Source organism: Mesoplodon mirus (genome assembly GCF_964341445.2).
Source record: "Mesoplodon mirus genome assembly, chromosome: 19".
Lineage (NCBI taxonomy): Eukaryota > Metazoa > Chordata > Mammalia > Artiodactyla > Ziphiidae > Mesoplodon > Mesoplodon mirus.
Window position 1 is genome coordinate 13,182,220 of NC_138995.1, and position 18,788 is coordinate 13,201,007.

The 18,788-nt window shown below is 40.0% G+C and overlaps 1 protein-coding gene across 2 annotated transcripts in view; it reads left to right on the forward strand.

Annotated features, from left to right (window-relative positions):
- The first annotated feature begins 830 nt into the window (after positions 1-830).
- Positions 831-18,788, forward strand: part of GLG1 (golgi glycoprotein 1) — a 147,446-nt gene continuing 129,488 nt past the window's right edge. For both annotated transcript variants that reach the window (XM_082606384.1, XM_082606383.1), the window contains exon 1: positions 831-1,317. In XM_082606384.1, the coding sequence (XP_082462510.1) occupies positions 862-1,317 (456 nt within the window). In that variant the 5' untranslated portion in view covers positions 831-861. The remainder of the gene's footprint in view (positions 1,318-18,788) is intronic.

Here is an 18,788-nt window from a genome sequence, read left to right on the forward strand (position 1 = left end):
TGCTGAAGATGCTGCATTCAGGTCAGCAAGACAGTTATGAGGCACAGACTTAACCTGAGGCCTCAAAGACATGTTTTGTTATTTTTTTTTCCCTCCTTGAAACATGAGTTTAAATTCTGGCTTAAAATCTGGCTCACATGCAAAGGGCTTCCCAGTTTATTCATAATACTGGCTATAACTTTTGGAATTCCCTATTGTGGGCCAGGCACTTTATTATTTCTGATCTTCACAATTATACATTAGAGCTCCTCCTTTTCTTTCTCAGACGAGAAAAATGAGGGTCAGAGAAGTTAAAGGACTTTCCTAGTCTGCCGAAGAGCAAGGATTATAACAGGCTCTTTTCTCATTCTGGAACCAGTGCTCCTAACCCTGATTCAATGCTGCCTCCTTTTCTGGGTAAGAGAGGCTTTTGGGGCCGGGGGAAGGAAGCAAGGAGAAATGCAAGAGGTTCTTAGATGCCGGAATACACCTGATCGTGTAAAGTTCACCTCTACACATAAAGTTTTTTTTTCTAGTCATTGAACGGATGACATACTCTACCGGCCATCTTGGTTGTGGCAGTCCCAATCCTTTTTTATTTTTCTGTGACGACAACCAAGGGAATTAGGCAAAGCTGCCCTACCCAGATATCTTAAGGAGCACCAGAAACGCCCCCGGCAGAGAGCGCAGCTTTCCCGCCCGCCGAGGTCCGGGGCGTGGGCCATTCGGAGCTCGGCCACTCCCGGGCTTTGCTCCCAGCTGGCGGGTCTGAGCCAGCAGAGGAAGGGCTCGGATGGACGCCGCCGGGCCCCGCCTGACGCCCCGCCCCCTCATTTAAATACGCCGCGCCGGCGGGTGCGTCGAGCTCGCCGCGGACTCAAGATGGCGGCGTGTGGACGTGTACGGAGGATGTTCCGCTTGTCGGCGGCGCTGCAGCTACTGCTGCTCGCGGCGGCCGGGGCCGAGAAACTCCCGGGCCAGGGAGGCCACAGCCCAGGCCAGGGCCCGGGGGCAAACCTTCTGCCCCTCGGAGGGCAGCCTGGAGGCGGCGCTCTAGGGGGTCAGCTCCAGCTGCCTCAGTCAGCTCAGTTCCAGCAGCAGCAGCAGCAGCAGCAGCAACAGCAGCAGCAGCAGCAACAACCGCCTCAGCAGCCGCAGCCGCCTTTCCCGGCGGGTGGGTCTCCGGCCCGGCGGGGCGGATCAGGGCCTGGCGGGGCTGGCGGGGGCTGGAAGCTGGCGGAGGAAGAGTCCTGCAGGGAGGACGTGACCCGTGTGTGTCCCAAGCATACCTGGAGCAACAACCTGGCGGTGCTGGAGTGCTTGCAGGACGTGAGGGAGGTGAGGAGGCAGGACGGGGCCGGGAGGTCCAGGCCTGGTGCGGGCCCGACGGTGTCGCCGGCCTTGGAAGCCGCTGACGACGGTCTGCTGCTTCTCTCGCTTCCTCTGAGCTGCGCTCGCTCCTTCCCTCTCTGCCCCTCGCTCCCCGGCGCATTCCAAGAAAGGGACCCCACCCCCACCTTTCATTACCTCTGGGTGCGGGGGTCTGGGACGCAGACCCCAGCTCCCGGCTGCAGTCGGCGAAGGCCCAGAGCGTGTTTATATTTGCTCCGGTCTTTTGTGTGATGCTCTAAGCGCGGTGGCTCCTCGGTGAAAACCTGTTTAGGATTTTGCCATCCGTTTCGACTTGGATAATTTGTAGCAACCCTTTTAAACATGAAAAATGGTTGGCGTACTTCAGCTGTTAAAGAATGCCCTGCTGTTTATTGGCAGTAGATAATGTTTGTTTAGGTAACTGGTTCTATTCTGATGTGTATTGTAGACAGCAACCGAATTTACTGTCTTTACCCTATTCTTTTGTAATTCAAAAATTCCTATTATTTACCAGCTGCTGAAGCTAATATATGCTTTTTTCCCCCTTCTTCTGCTTCTTCATTTCTTTTGGTCAATTTGTAATGAATCTCAAGTGTAAGCTATTACTCCAAGTGATTTAGAGTCCCAGAGCTTGAAAAGTTGGGGCAGTATTTGAAGATGGATTGTGGGGTCTTTGCCTTTCTGACGTCTGAATATGATTTTAACAGTACCTTTTAATACAGTCTAGGTTTGATGTTGTTTGATGTGATTCAGTTAAGTAACAGAGAATTTCTTCTCTGGATTTAATGCTACAGACGTAAGTGCATTTTTGACAGTTACCAAAGTTTGGGAGCAAATCTGGTAGGGATACTTTTATTTTAAGGTTTAGGTATATAGAATTAGGCCCAAAGGTTGACAGAAAGAAGCCACCGCTGGATAATATTTTATTTGGGAAATTGTTAAGAGAATTGTCTAAGGTGTTCATGGTCATAGGAAAACCACTGGCTTGTAGAAAAATGCTAGTTTTGGCAGTTTTTTCCCCCCTCATCCCCCTGTGATATTTGCTCTGGTATTCCACGCAGAGTAATTCACAGGAGGAAAAGATATACATGCTCAGGAGACAGCGAGAAGGGAAATTTCTAGAGCCACCAGAAATGTGGGGCCTTAGATGACTTATCTACAATTTGAAAACTAGGAAGATAATCCCTTGTTATTCTTTATTCTTCAACTACTCCTCTAGTCCATAACAGCTATGATTCTTAACTCTGTCAAGCTTCTTGAAATTTTCTAGTTGGGCTTCGAGGATATATAATAGATGCTGTTCTCTCAAACTAGGATCCTAATATTGACGACCAAACATTTGGTTAAGCAGTTTGTGGTAGAAACAGGATGTTATTAAGGAAAGTGGCAAAAAGTGGCCCATTCAAGGAGTACATGTCTCTTTACGTGCCTTGGGGACATTTGGAAACAGTCACTCACAGGAGCAGTCTTCCTTTGTCATGCATGTAGAAGTGTGTAGCAGCATATATAATCTATAAATAACTTAGCTTTGACCACCTTTGGAGTCTGTTTAATTTGGTAGGTACTATCTTTCTTGCATTAGTTAGTGTAAAGAACCTGGCCTGAAAATGCAGTCCCTGCTCCACCTTTGACTGTAAGATTCTCAGCAGGGGTATTCTTTTGGTAACTACGTTTTTCTTCCTTTATAGGGATTTAAACTCTTTGAAGGTAGTTACTAGGTCCTGTATTTCCTTTGTAACTTTTCGGAGTACCTAATTCAGTGCTGAGACTCAGTGAATAGTGTTGACTGATTGAAGGTGAGTAAGCTAATGGAGCCCGTTTTATGCGCTAGAGAAAGAAAAGGTGTCATGTAAATTGGAAGAGGGGGTTTGGGGGGAGCAGGGGTTTCCAAATTTCCAATTTAATTAATTTTCCTCCAATTTTATATACATAAAAATTGAAAGAATAGTATCATGAACAGCTGTGTATATTTTTTAGGAGGTGGAGCTATTTTTAAACTACTTCTTTTTTCCTTTAAAGACAGCAAAAAGAAATTTTATTCCACTTAGAGAATTAGTTAAATCTCAATTATGTGTTTGAAAGAGCATAACGATTAAAAAAGTAAACTAGCTAGGCGCATTTGAAGTGAAAGTGTGGAATATGTTTTGTATGTGCTTTTTGGTAAGTAGGACAGTTTGATAGGAAAGTAGACATTTGTGCTTCTGTATCCCTTTGGATACATATTTGGGGAAGATTGTTCTCTGTGTTCTTGCTATTAGAATTATGAAAAGGAAAAGCATGTGAGTATTTAAATGGTAGTATAGTAAACCACATTTTTATTTTGAAACAACGTGGGTAGGTTAAGTCTTAAGTTCAGATATTTTAAGGTTCTCTTTAGTGTTCAAAGTTATGTACTAATTCACTTAGAGAATCTATTTGAAGGTATTTATACTTACCTTTAAATAATTTCAGCGGATACTTTCCGTTTGTCTAATGCATCATATGCCACCAAATTAAAATTTTATGTGTGAACTATATTAAAACTGCACATAGACTAAGATTAGTTCACAGCTTTTTCTCCTTTTGGCCACTTTTAAGGCTATATGTTGTGGGGGATTCTTTTTTTAACCCTCTCAGCTGAGTCATACTTTTTAAAAGGTGAAGTATACCCAGCGGGCCCCCTGTTACATAGTGGGTATATTAGCAGTAATGATGGATAGTAGTCCTGGTTACGTGTGTGTGTATGTATATGAAGTTAGTAGTAGTTCTAGTTGTAAGAATATATAACTAGAAAGTATAAGGGTAAAAAGGAAAAATACATCCTGAGCTGTTCTACCAGGTGGAGGAGAAGTAATATCAAAGGTATTACTGTCTAGTATTTGATAAAGAGATAAGACGTGCTTTATGTTGAGAGTAATTTTTAAATACTTTATATATTTTTGGCTGAAATGACCAACAGTATCTTTTTCTTTTAATAAATTTATTTATTTATTTTTGGCTGTGTTGGGTGTTCGTTGCTGCGTGCAGGCTTTCTCTAGTTGCGGCGAGCAGGGGCTACTCTTCGTTGTGGTGCACGGGCATCTCATTGTGGTGGCTTCTGTTGTTGCAGAGCACGGGCTTTAGGCGCGCGGTCTTCAGTAGTTGTGGCGCACGGGCTTAGTTGCGCCGCGGCATGTGGGATCTTCCCGGACCAGGGCTCAAACCTGTGTCCCCTGCTTTGGCAGGCAGATTCTTAACCACTGTGCCACCAGGGAAGTCCCGACCAATAGTATCTTGTGTTTAGAAGTTGCAGGTGGAGATGTTGGTTCTTTAGAAGTTTATTAGTGATGTGCATAGTTTCTCTTAGGTTGTTTTTTTTTTGTTGTTTGATTTAAAAAAAAAGAAACAAAAAACTTTCTAATATGGAAAATTTCAAACATAAACACAAATAGAGAGAATAGTATGATGACTCCCCACATACGCATCACCCAGCTTCAGCTAGCCTCACTTTTTTTTTTTTTTTTTAATCACAGGGGTTGGGAGAATGGATTTTTTTTTTTTTTTTTTTTTTTTTTTTGCGGTACGTGGGCCTCTCTCGGTTGTGGCCTCTCCCGTTGCGGAGCACAGGCTCCGGACGCGCAGGCTCAGCGGCCATGGCTCACGGGCCCAGCCGCTCCACGGCATGTGGGATCTTCCCGGACTGGGGCACGAACCCGTGTCCCCTGCATCGGCAGGCGGACTCCCAACCACTTCGCCACCACGGAAGCCCGAGAATGGATATTTTAAAGCAAGTTCCAGACACTGTCATTTCTGTTATAAATACTTCAGTGTGACTCTCTGATAAGGACTTAAAAAAAAAAACAGAACCTAATTGTTATTTTTTTAGTATTTGAAAGCATTATGAGTATTTCTTCTGAATTTCTTGGTACCTTGTCTTGATATATCAGTTTCAGTTTATAAATTTGTGACCACTATCTCTAAACTATGCACACACAGAGTGAATACTTTGTAAATACTTGTTTAAGATGGACTATTTTACATATAGAACAGGAATATTTCAACATTACAAACTGTAAACTTACTTTCAAACTCATAGGTGAACATTTTCTTTTTCTATTCTTAGCCTTTCTCTTAACTATACGTATCCTAAGATAGTATGCCATAATATCTGTATTATCTCATTTATCCTGTGAGGTGAATAGTGTTATTATCTTAGTTGAGAAACAGGCTCAGAGAGATGAAGTAATTTGTCCAGTGTTATATCCTAAGTTGTAGGGGTGGTATTCAGTAAGTTCTCCTTGACTTCAAAGATTGTATTCTTTCTAATCTGCCATGGATGGTGGCAGCTAGGGAAATTAGTATGTGGCTGTTGAGAACGCCAGGGGTTCATAAGTACACACAAAAGGAGAAGAGTCACCTGGAATTAGAATCCTCTTTTCTTCACTACCAAGAACAACTGGGTAGGAGCAGCATCTTTGCATTGGAGTATTATAGATTCCTCAGGTGGACAAACTGGCATTATTAGACAAAGCTAATTTAATTACTAGTCTGAGTCCATTACAAGTAGAGTTTCTGCTTCATGAAAAGATTTTCAGATCCCATCTCACCTTAAGCAGGATTTGTACTAGTATAATGGAAGAATTTAGATATATTCCCCTACTATTTGTATTGAATCAATGGAACACCACACAGAGTAAACTAGGACTAGTCTCAGTTTCCTCATGTGTTAAATGAGAGGTTTGGGAAATAGTACGATTTCTAAGATTCCTATTATTTAACCTTTATGAGTTGTTTCCTGTGTATATTCTCTGTATGTATGTATTTTATAGTTTCTAGGATTTATATGTGTGCCATTTCCTGGTTCCTTATTCATTCACGGGTGGAATAGTGAAATGAATAATGCAAACAGCAGTTAATCCAAACATCGTTTGGCTTTAGGATACATTATGATTGTTTTGTTTGAGCCAATATGGAATTTCCTTCTATGCTGACTCTCAGTGGTTGGAAACAGTCTCACCACATAATCAAGGCATTATTGATCTCCTATTATGCACTTAGCATTGTGGAAGAACACTACTACTTTAAGACACTACCATTGCTTACAGTTGGTTTGATAAATGGAATTGTGATCAAGAAACAGTTATATGGGGGCCTCCCTGGTGGCGCAGTGGTTGAGAGTCCGCCTGCCGATGCAGGGGATACGGGTTCGTGCCCCGGTCTGGGAGGATCCCATGTGCCGCGGAGCGGCTGGGCCCGTGAGCCATGGCCGCTGGGCCTGCGCATCCGGAGCCTGTGCTCCGCAACGGGAGAGGCCACAGCAGTGAGAGGCCCGCATACCGCAAAAAAAAAAAAAAAAAAAAAAAAAGAAACAGTTATATGGGCTTCCCTGGTGGTGCAGTGGTTGAGAGTCCGCCTGCCGATGCAGGGGACACGGGTTCGTGCCCTGGTCTGGGAAGATCCCACATGCCACGGAGCGGCTGGGCCCGTGAGCCATGGCCGCTGAGCCTGCACATCTGGAGCCTGTGCTCCGCAACGGGAGAGGCCACAACAGTGAGAGGCCCGCGTACCGCAAAAAAAAAAAAAAAAGAGAGAGTGTTCATCACTTGGTGTCACACAGACAGTAAATTCTTTAGGGCAATGAAAAGAGCACAAAATTAGGATTTAGACTTGGATGGAACTCCGCTCTGCTACTCTTGGCTTAAAAATCTTATCACTTTTTTTTACCCTTAAGTAGGGACAGTTTAGCCCTGTTGTAAGTGAAGATATACATGAGTTCTTGAGTTTGATGTGCTAGTTATATTTTTCTTTTTTATGTTAAACAAAATATGTTACCATTAAAGTAGGCAGTACTAACACATACCACCAGAAATCATCTTGCTTACCACCTATGGTACATGCTTTGGAAAATTCTAAGACTGGATTATCGCTTAAGATCCTTCCAGCTCTGGTACTTTGTGATTCTGTCATCTGTAGAAATACAAAACATTGCAAGGGAATCATAAGCACAAGTGAAAAGGGAAGATGCTTTGAGAAATTAAGGGGGCCGCACTGACTGTACTGAAGTAGAGAGTTTGAGAATTTTTTCAGAGTCCAGATTATAAAGCACCACTGGCTTGTTCTCCAAGTAAAGCCCAGAAATGGGATTTGTTTTTATCCCTGAGATAAAAATATTCCCACAGATAAATGTTACCTGTAAAATAGCACTGTCACTTATGGAAGGAACTTTTTAAGGAGCCTCTTGATAAGACTGCTTTACAGTATATAGTTGCTGAATAATTTCATTGCTCTTTGGAAGAAAATAAAATACTCTGTCAGTCCAAGAGATAAGATGATACATTTCTCCTAATGTATTCAAAACGAATTTCATCAACAACAATCCTCCCAAAAAACTTCTCTTGCTTATATGAGAAATGTATGTAGTATTTTAAAAAGAAGCAGTTAAAATGGCTTGTAGGGGGCTTCCCTGGTGGCGCAGTGGTTGAGAGTCCGCCTGCCGATGCAGGGGACACGGGTTCGTGCCCCGGTCCGGGAAGATCCCACATGCCGCGGAGCATCTGGGACCGTGAGCCATGGCCGCTGAGCTTGCGCGTCCGGAGCCTGTGCTCCGCAACGGGAGAGGCCACAACAGTGAGAGGCCTGCGTACCGCAAAAAAAAAAAAAATGGCTTGTAGGATGTCATGCAAATTAATTTTTCTTCCTTCAGCAAACATTTATTGAATACATACTGTGTACAAGACACTGTGCTTAGTGTTAAAGGTTACAAATATATGATAATACCTAGCATTTATCGAGGGCTTTTTGTGTGCCCTGCCTTAAGGGACCAGATGCTCTCTAGCTGTTATATCTCATTTAATCCTATGAGAGATATATCATTAGTATTATTTTAATTATTACTATTTTTTAAATGAGGGAACTCTCTCAGGGCCAGTAAGTAGTGGAATTGATATTTGAAAGCAAGTCTGTCCAACTGTAAAATGGCTCATTTCCCCTCCCCCTTTGCCTGTGGCAGTCCAGTGTGGTAGTCACCAGCTATATATGTTGCTACTGAGCAGTTGAAATATGAGTAGTCTGAGTTGAGATGCGTTGTAAGTGTAAAATGCACACTTGATTTTGAAGACTTAGAGCACACAGGAAGGTAAACTATCTCAATTTTGGGCGGGTAGGGGTGCGCTGCACAGCTTGCGGGATCCTAGTTCCCCCACCAGCAATCGAAACCGGGACCTCGACAGTGAAAGCACAGAGCCCCAACCACTGTACTGCCAGGGAATTCCTGTCTCAGTTTTTATATTGATTACATGTTTAAATGATAATATTTTGGATATATTGGGTTAAAAACATTATTAAAGCCAGTTTTACTTTTTATTTTTTAATGTGACTACTAGAAGACATAAAGTAATATATGTGGCTTCCATTATATTTCTGTTGGACAGCACTCATCTGGAAGAAGAAAAAGGTATCTGTATTAAAACTATAATACAAGTTATAAAGTAGTAAGTACCATAAGAGAAAGATAAATTAAATGCTATGTGCATATCGTAGAGGAAATGGTTGGGAGAATCAGAAAAAAACTCTTCACTGCTTTTCAGTCTTAAATCGATGTTCGTATCATGAAATTCTTAATTTAGCCACCTTAAAATGCCTGGTTAGTAGATGGATGTCATTTTCCTCATGCCGACTTTATGAGTTGTAAAGGAGTACAGTAGCTCCTTCAGATTAAGAGGAGCTGTACTCATAAAACTGGAAGCCAGTAAGTGACTCATCTTTATTTGATTGAGTTAGATATATTTAAAACTTAAGAAAGAATGTCAAGTGATGGCCCTCAGAACTGTGCCAGTACTAACCCTTGTATCTGCATTAAAATAGAGTGTGGAGGAACAAGAAGTGTGGACTGGAATCTAAAAACAATGAATTAAGAGAACCAGACATTTATTTTCATTCAGTTTTAATAATTTTACTGAAATTAGAATATTATGTTAGAGCGACTGCATGGTGTTTACAGTACCTCTAAATTCTCCTATTGAAGCCTTGAATAACATTATAACTCTGTACAGGGGGAGTCAAGGTGAAAATGGGTACTTGGTTGAATTCCTGGATCTGTATCCTTGTAAAATAGAACAAAGAACAAACTCTTAAAGCATTTTTGTGTTCCTTTAAAAAAAAAAACCAAATATGATGTATACTTAAAATCATAAGGAAGATAAACAGTGAAGTGAAATGATATGTGAGAGAAATTAACCAGGAGAATGTGCATATGTTATAAATCAATTCAAATGCAGAGTTACCAAAAAAAAAATGAAAGAGAAAAATCATGTTTAAAGAAAATGCTCTGATGTCTAGGAAGGTTTCATTTGTAATTTAACTTAACGTAGAAAGACAGACTGCAAGTCACTTAACAGAATTCCCAAAGTTCCTATGCTGGCCAAATCAGCTCCGTAATGTGATAAACAACATAAAGTGAACAAAAACTTCAAGGAGGGAGAAGGGAATATAATGGAGAGTTTTAATCACACACAAAGTCTGCCATTTGTTAATTAATGCCATCTACTGCGCATACTTGTTGCACATGAAATAATCAGCAGAGATAAGGTCCTATAGTCATGTGGAGCTCATCATAGGAGGAGCAGTGTGGTGAGTGGTAAAAGAGTGGGCTCTGGAACTGCAGTCCTGGATTCAAATCCTAGCTCACTTACCACTTACTGTGACCTTGGACAGATTTATCTCTTCAGCCTTCACTTTTCTTATGTGTAAAATTGAGGTATAAAACCACTCCCACAGGGTTATGAAGAGGATGAAAAAAATATAAATATATAGAGCATCCATCAAATTGCCCTTGCCCATCAGTGGTCTTTCTGCCCTTTGTTGTTGCAGATGACGTCCTTCAAGATATGGCTTTATGTTCACTGTCTTAAGAGAAATCTGAAGTAAATTGTAATGTGCCACACCTTTTATTATAATCCTTCCAAGGCTTCTTCAAGAAAGCTGTAGTTGAACTTACTTGAAGAGTAGTAAGGTCAAAAACTTTTTATAGGACTTCCCTGGTGGCTCAGTGGTTAAGAATGCGCCTGCCAGTGCAGGGGACACGGGTTCGAGCCGTGGTCCGGGAAGATCCCACATGTTGCGGAGCAACTAAGCCCGTGCACCACAACTACTGAGCCTGCGCTCTAGAGCCTGCGAGCCACAGCTACTGAGCCCGAGTGCCACAACTACTGAAGTCCACGCGCCTAGAGCCCCGTGCTCTGCAGCAAGAGAAGCCACCCAATAAGAAGCCCGGGAACTGCAATGAAGAGTAGCCCCTACTCACCGCAACTAGAGAAAAGCCCGCGCGCAGCAACAAAGACCCAAGGCAGCCAAAAATAAAAATAAATAAATAAATAAAATTTTATTTAAAAAAAAATAAAGGTAGTATTTAAAAAAAAAACACAACTTTTTGTAGAGTCTTTACCAGGTATTTAAAATGTGTACACTTTGAGGTTGTGGAGTGCAAAGGAGTGAATTCTCTGGGTGAAGGAATTCAGTTCTACCAAATGTGCTTTCATTCTCTTGGCCTAAATGATGCCTAAATTTGGAATATACTGCTTATCAGACAAAGGAAATCTCTGTTCTTTGATATAAGAGGAAAAAAATTAGTTCTTCTATTTCTGAAGACTGTGTTGCTTAAAACATCCTCCCTCTGTAGAATGGAATGACTAAGTAACTTTTATTAGCTGAGAAACAGAAGGCATTGATTGTTATCTTTTTGCCCTTTGTAAAACCAGATAAATATAAAAATCACTTAAATTTTCCTGAACGTTGGCAACTTTTCAGAGGGAAAGTAATATGTAAGGACTTTTATGTTGTTAAGGTGGGAACATTTTCTGGCCTATGAAACAGTCTATATTGAAGTATAAATACATAAATTAATCATACATTAAGGACAGCACAATATATTCTCAGTATGTAAGCCTTCTTTCTGAGGTAATTAGGTAGTAGAGTTAGTTTTGAATAGTTTTGAAATAGACAAAATTCCACAATCTCGGGACTTCCCTGGGGTCCAGTGGTTAAGACTCTGCACTCCCAATGTAGGGGGCACGGGTTCAATCCCTGGTGGAACTAAGATCCCACATGCCACATGGTGTGGCAAAAAAAAAAAAAAAAAATCCACAATCTCTTATTTAAACTCTGATTTGCTAGATTAGGACCTGACATGTGTATAGATAAAAGCTTTTAGTGTGTAGAGTTGTTGGTTTTCTTTTTTTAAATCATTATAAGAAGTTTCAAGAATTTATACGATTGTATATTGATTTTCAACTTGAAAGTATCATCTGAAACAGGAGAAATTAGAGCAGTGAAAGTGGAAGTCGGAAGAGATTGGTATGGTTCCCTTCCTCTTTTGGAAACAAATTCACATTCTTTAGCCCATGGTCTCAGGCTGCTTCTCCATTCTCCAGCCCTGCTTCCCACCAGCTCCGTACATGATATCCTACTGTTCACTACCTTTCCCCCAAGTCGTTTAATGGTATTGGCTTCCAGAGAGTGCCAGTTACAGCTGTTGAGTTTTTATGTAAATGTTTTGTTGGCAAAGATTTTATATTCAGTGATTTGAGAAGTATCTGCCCCAGACTGTTGCTCATTACCTTTCCCTTTGCACAGTCCACTGCCCCTACCCCCTACCAGTTCTCCTTTAAGCATTGTTTTCTGGCTTGTTTTTACTAGCAGGCTGAACCATAAGAATTACTAATATTTGATCATACTTGATTTATAAAAAGCAGTTTCATATGGTTCAGTCTGTTGTTCATCTTGCTCAGGTTTTGAGTAAGCAGTATATGCTTCTGTAGCAATATCATTGTTTCCTTTTGTATCATCTTAAACTCTAGAGACAGGAGAAATTTAGTCATTTTAGTGTAGGGTTTTCCCCTTGGGAGTCTTCCTGAAATTTTTTTCCCAGCTTCTCATTTGGTGTATCTGCCCCTAGGACCAAAAGAAGAGAACCAGTGTAGATTGTTTTATATTTTTACTCATTCATTTGTGAAATATTTACTGAGCACTCACTGTAGGGGTTAATTAATAAGCAAGATGATTATTTGGCATAAAAAAAGGTGGCATGAGAGTTTTGTTTCTTAAAAAATAATGTATTCCGAAAAACTTTTCTTACTTCTCTTACAATAGGGGAAATGTGGAACCAGGTATAAATGTCAGGGAAGAACTCACCAAATATACTTGGCTTTTTAAAAACTGAGTATTGACCTAACGACCTTCTCCCTAAATATTTAGTTACTCTGAGTTAAGTTGCTAGCTAACATTTAGTTTATGGAATCCTTTTAATCTCATTTGCAGTTCTTGATAATGGTATGTGGTAGATAGGACAGATATCAGCCGTATTTTATAGACAGAAAAACCACAAGAATCAGATGGATTATGATTTGGCCAAGTCTTGTAAGTATTAAGAAACAGAGCTTAGACGCCAACTCAAGCCTTTTTAAATTTAAAGCCTCTGTTTTTCCGTGTTACCACATTGCTTCTCTGATAATTTTCACATTTACATAAATGATATATTTTCATATTTTTAATTATTTTTATAGCCCATTTTTATTTAAATCTGCCAACAAATATTTGAACACATACTGTATGCCCCTATTTCTTAAAATAATTTTTCTGTTCTCCTCTCCTGGGCGCTAATCTTCCACAGGTTACATTGCTTGCTATCGTCTCACAATCGTGAGGCTCTTTTCTTTACCCTCCTCTCCCCACCAGCAGTGGGGTTGGGTTTCCCCCCCGTTTCATTTTGGATTATTACTGTTGCTGTATTTTTAGGTTCATAAGGTCTTTTCTTCTGTGGTTTCCAGTCTGCTGTTAGTACCATCTGTCCAGTATATCGTTTATTTTAGATACTCTATGTTTCATCTGTAGAGGTTTGATTTGGATCTTACATATATATTCCATTCCTCTCTTCGTTATGTTCATATTTTCCTTTACAACCTTGAATGCGTTTGTAATAGCTGTTTTACAAAGGTCCTCATCTGCTAATTCCATCATCTGTCATTTCTTGGTCTTTTTCCACTGATTAATTTTTCTTGTGGTCACATTCCTACTTCTTTGCATGTGTGGTGATTTTTTTAATTGGGTGTTGGTCATTGTGCATTTTACATCTTTGCTGAATTTGGTCGAATTCCCTTAAAGAGTGTTAGATTTTGTCTGGCACACAGGTTACATGGAGATGAGTTTGATCCTTTTGAGGCTTGCTTTTAAACTTTGTTAGGGCAAGTCCGGAGCAGCCTTTAGTCTATGTCTACTTTAATTCTACTGCTGAGATGTGACTCTTCTGGGACTCTACCCAATGTCCCAAGTTATGTGAGGTCTCTCCTTTCTGGTTGGTGGGAATGAACTACTCCCTGCCTTGTGAGCTTCAAGAATTATTTGACGTATTTGCTTTTCAGTGTTTCGTTTCCCACTGCACACACATAGGATAGGACTTGACTCAGGGCGGTCCCTCTGAAGATCTCCTGGGATCTTTGTACAGCTCTCCTTTCCATTATTCTCTCTGTCTTGCAAATTCTGGCTGCCTTCGATCCCCTGAACTTTGATTTCTCTCCTCTACTCAGCAAGTACACTAGAGTCTGTTTGGGTTCCTCCTCCCTGTGCTGCAGCCTAGAAACCACCTCCTGGCAGTAAGATGGGGTGGTCTTCAGGCTCACATTGTTTCACTTCTCTCAGGGATCATAGGCTTATGCTGCCTGTTGTCCAGTGACTGAAAATTATTTCATATATTTTGTCTAGTTGTTAATTACTCTGGGGGCAATTTCTGTGGTAAGTAATCCTTTGTGAGCAGAAGTAGAAATCACCATTCCTTGAAGTTTATCTTCTGATCTATCAAATGGAAATGAATAGAAGAATTTGTTAGAAAAGGAGATTGAGCATTATTTATTAAAATTGCAAATGTATATATCTGTCTTTTGAGCTAACAATCCTACTTCTGAAAATCTATACATAACAGTATGATCAGTGTGTAGGAGGTATTTAATTGAAGTTTTTTTTTTTTTTGGTAATAGCAAACAATTGGAAACAACCTAACACCCTTCAATAAGGAAGTGATTAAATAAATTTACTGTGCATCAATACAATGAACTCTTGTATTACTGTGGAAAAGAAACTCTTTATGTCAAGTATGGAAAGAGCTCCAAGATCTGTGACTAAATTAAGAAAGTAAAGTTACCGCTTTGTATAGTATACTACCTTTTTTACAATCAAAGGGGAAAAATAAGAATAATAATATTTATTAATATTTGCTTGTATCTGCATTAGAATGCTCCAGAGGGTACAGAAGAAATTAGGGCTAATGGAGGATAAGAATGGGTGGGAAACTTTCCACTCTATTCTTTATATTTTTGACTTTTTTTCTTTTTGGCTGCGCCGTGTAGCTTGTGGGATCGTAGTTCCCCAGCCAGGGATTGAACCCAGGCCCATGGCAGTGGAAGTGCCGAGTTCTAACCACTGACCACCAGGGAATTTCCTATATTTTTGATTTTTTAAAAAAATATTTGAGCTGTATGTATGTGTTACCCATTTAACTTTTTTTAAAAAATTAAGATAAAGACCTTTTTTTTTCCCCATTGCTCATGTTGACTAAACTATCTCAATATGAGAGTTCCACAGGTATAATTTCATTTTGTGCCAAGGTCAGCTTGTTTGTAACTGGGTTGAGCCAAGCCTTTCACCAACTTAGAAGATAAAAGATTTCCTTAATGTATTATTTAGGGCAAAACTAACTGCCATACCAAACCCCAAACTACCAGTGGCTTACCGCAAGAGAAGTTGTGGAAGACTGTCAGCCATCTGGTGATCGGGAGACCCTGGTTCCTCCCGACTTGTGGTCCTATTTCCTAGGGCTTTAGAGTCTTCCACTTTCAGGCAGACAAGAGAATTAGAAACCCTGCCTGCTGCTTTTTCTTTTTTTTTTTTTAAGTCCTTATTACCCTTCCTTCCATATAATTGACATACCATAAAATTCAACCACAAGTTCTTTTTTTTTTATTTTGGGCTGCGTTGGATCTTCGACGGTGCACGTGAGCTTTCTCTAGTTGTGGCGAGTGGGGGCTACTCTTCACTGCAGTGCTCGGGCTTTTCATTTCTCATTGCGGTGGCTTCTCTTGTTGTGGAGCACGGGCTCTAGGCACGTGGGCTTCAGTAGTTGTGGCTCACGGGCTTAGTTGCTTTGCAGCATGTGGGATCTTCCTGAACCAGGGCTCGAACCCGTGTTCCCTGCATTGGCAGGCAGATTCTTAACCACTGCACCACCAGGGAAGTCCCCCAACCACAAGTTCTTAAAAGCCCTGGCCTCGAGGTGATCAACTCTTTTGTTCACATTCCACAGGCGAGAACTCTTCACATGCAGCACCTAGATACACAGGGGACTGGGTAATGCGCTCCTGGTGACAGCTCCCCACTGTGAAAAGGGGAGCACAAAATGCTAGCAAGACAACTAGCAAGTTCTGTCACAGTTATCTGGGCAAGTCAGGTCAAGTTCATGTGCCAGCCTTTTATTTGTCATATCAAGCAGTTATGTTCCTTCCCATTTTCTCTAGGAAGATGAAAGTTGTTTATAAGCAATCAGATTTTTCTTTTCTCTAAATGTGTGGAAATACTTCCATGTGATCAGTTTTCAGTGTTATGATCTCTTTGATTTAAAGTATGGAATCAGTTTCAGCCTTGTGTAGTGATCTCAGTTCCAGTTTTATACTTGCTAAGGGTCAAGACCTTGTGTCCTATGCCTGGCATTAAGCCCCAAGCCCTAGGTTAATGGAACAGTCCCCCTTCTTCCTTCCTCTGCTTCTGGTGCCATGGTTTTTAATCCTGCCTCCCTCCTTTTCCTGGCATCTAGGGGATTCCTCTTTCTCCTGAGTTCATCTATGCCTTTGAAAGAACTTCATGTTTATTGTTGAAGACTTTTCAAGTTCTGAAAGATATATATCATATATATCGCTAGAACCTGAAGTTCTTGAGTTCTGAGGCAGCTCATTCTTTGGATAAGTGACTTTGTTCAAAAGAGATGAGGAAGTAGATTAACATTTACTGGGCAACTGCTATGTGCTTGTATACATAATCTTATTTAATCACCATTACTCTAAGAGGTAGATTTAGTTTTAGCCCTCATTTTATTATGGAAAATTTCAGAGATACAGAACAGTTTTAAAAAATCATACATTCATCACTCATATACCCGACCACTAAAATTTTACCATTAACATTTTGTTCTACTTGCTTTATCACATAAATATGTTTTAAACATTTACTGTAAGCTATATGAAAAAATTGCATTCCAAGTCAGTTTTAGTTCATAGCTTTTCTTGTGCTTAATAAAAACAAAACACTCTCCTACTGCCAAAACTTTAAAAAAAAGAAAGAAAAGAAAAATTGTATCTTAGTTAAAAACAACTGCATTTATTTTGTGTTAGTCTCTTTTTTTTTCCTCCTCAAGGTGGTTGGGAAAACCAGTGTCTTTTTCTGAAGCAGGTCTGCTCATTCTGCTATGATGAGCCAAAATCCTTAGACTTTGCATTTTTCCTCAGTTTCTGAAGATGCTGTTTTCACGGTCATCTTTTTCTAGATCTGGCCTTTCCATTGTTATAAGTTTATATAACCTAAAAGGAATTCCAGATGATTCAAGATATACCAAGCTTGGGAAATTGAGCTGTCTCCTGCATGGCTGACCCTGCAACATGGCATGGCATTTCAAACTGATACATGTTGAAACTTTTGCTCAGTTTAATGATGCCATGCAATGGTGATTTATAGATTATATTGAGATAATAATAGATTCATTTTTTAGATTAATTAGAATGTAGCAAGTAGAGTGTAGCAAAAGCGCAGAGTATTTGTTCCTCTGAGCTAGTATTCTCCGTCATCCAAAATAGTTGTTTAATAATTTAGTTATAATAATAACCTGTATAGGATGTTGTCAACCTTTTGATGTGTATGTTTAGTGTACTTTTTTAAAAATTCCATTATTTTTGTTCTCCACTGGATGATTTAGAGCTCAGTCTTTTGTGATGATAAATCACTTCCATTGGCATGCTAAAGTCTGGACGTAGGTGTATTCTTGCTGTGCAGTGACTATATTTCCTGGATTCAGAAGATGGCTGTCAGCTGGAGCTTTCTAAGTGTCAATTTAATATGATTGACTATATGTTAAAATGTTGTTGGTATTTGTAATGACTGCTTTTTGCCAGGAGGGCATTTAAGTTTTGGTGGGTTTTTTTTGGCTATGTTGGGTCTGTTGCTGCGCGTGGGCTTTCTCTAGTTGCAGTGAGCGGGAGCCACTCTTTGTTGCAGTGCACGGGCTTCTCATTGTGGTGGCTTCTCTTGTTGTGGAGCACGGGCTCTAGGGTGCACGGGCTTCAATAGTTGTGGCTTGCAGACCCTAGAGCGCAGGCTCAGTAGTTGTGGTGCACAGGCCCAGTTGCTCCGCGGCATGTGGGATCCTCCCGGACCAGGGCTCGAACCCATGTCCCCTGTGTTGGCAGGCAGACTCTTAACCACTGCGCCACCAAGGAAGCCCCATGCTTTTTCTCTTCTTTTTTTTTTTTTAATATTTTAAGAGTAGTTTAAAAATAATTAGCAATTTGTCACTCCATAAGGCTAGACATACTAAATAAATTTGTTTTAAATTGTTATGATCACCTTTAAAAAACAAAGTATCTTGAAATTGTTGTCACAAGGCATTAATTAGCATATGTAGGAATTATAAGATAAAGTGTGAAATTAAGGACAAGCAATTCTTTTTTTTTTTTTTAATTTTTATTGGAGTATATTTGACTTACAGAATGGGTTCATTTCAGGTGTACAGCAAAGTGAATCAGTTACATATATACATATATCCACCTTTTTTTTTTTTTTGATTCTTTCCCATATAGGCCATTACAGAGTATTGAGTAGAGTTCCCTGTGCTATACAGTAGGTCCTTATTAGTTATCTGTTTTCTGTATAGTAAGGTGTATATGTGAATCCCCATCTCCCAATTTGTCCCTCCCTTCTGAAAATGTTTATTATTAAAGACCTAATGAGAGGTCATTGTAATGGGATTAACAAACAGATTTGCTTATTTCTGTGACATAAATTGTTAAATTAGGACTGATAACATTATATCAGGGCATTTTAGAATTTCAGGAATTTCATACAATTTTGGAACACTTCTGTTAATATATTCCTATATAAATATAAGGTTAAAAGATTGTTTTTCTTTTTTTTAATTTTAAAAATTTATTAAAAAAATAAAACAATGGTACAAAAAAGTTGAAAGTAAAAGAACTGGAAAAGATATCCTGTGCAAATATAAACCAAAAGGAAATTATATAATAACAGATACAGTAGGCTTGAAAGCAAAAGCGTTACTAGAAATAAACAAGGGCACTTCATATCAACAAGTCCAATTTACCAGGAAGTTTTAAATTTGTATGCACTTAACTTCAACTTATAGAGCAGCAGAGCTACAAGGAAAAAATAGAGAA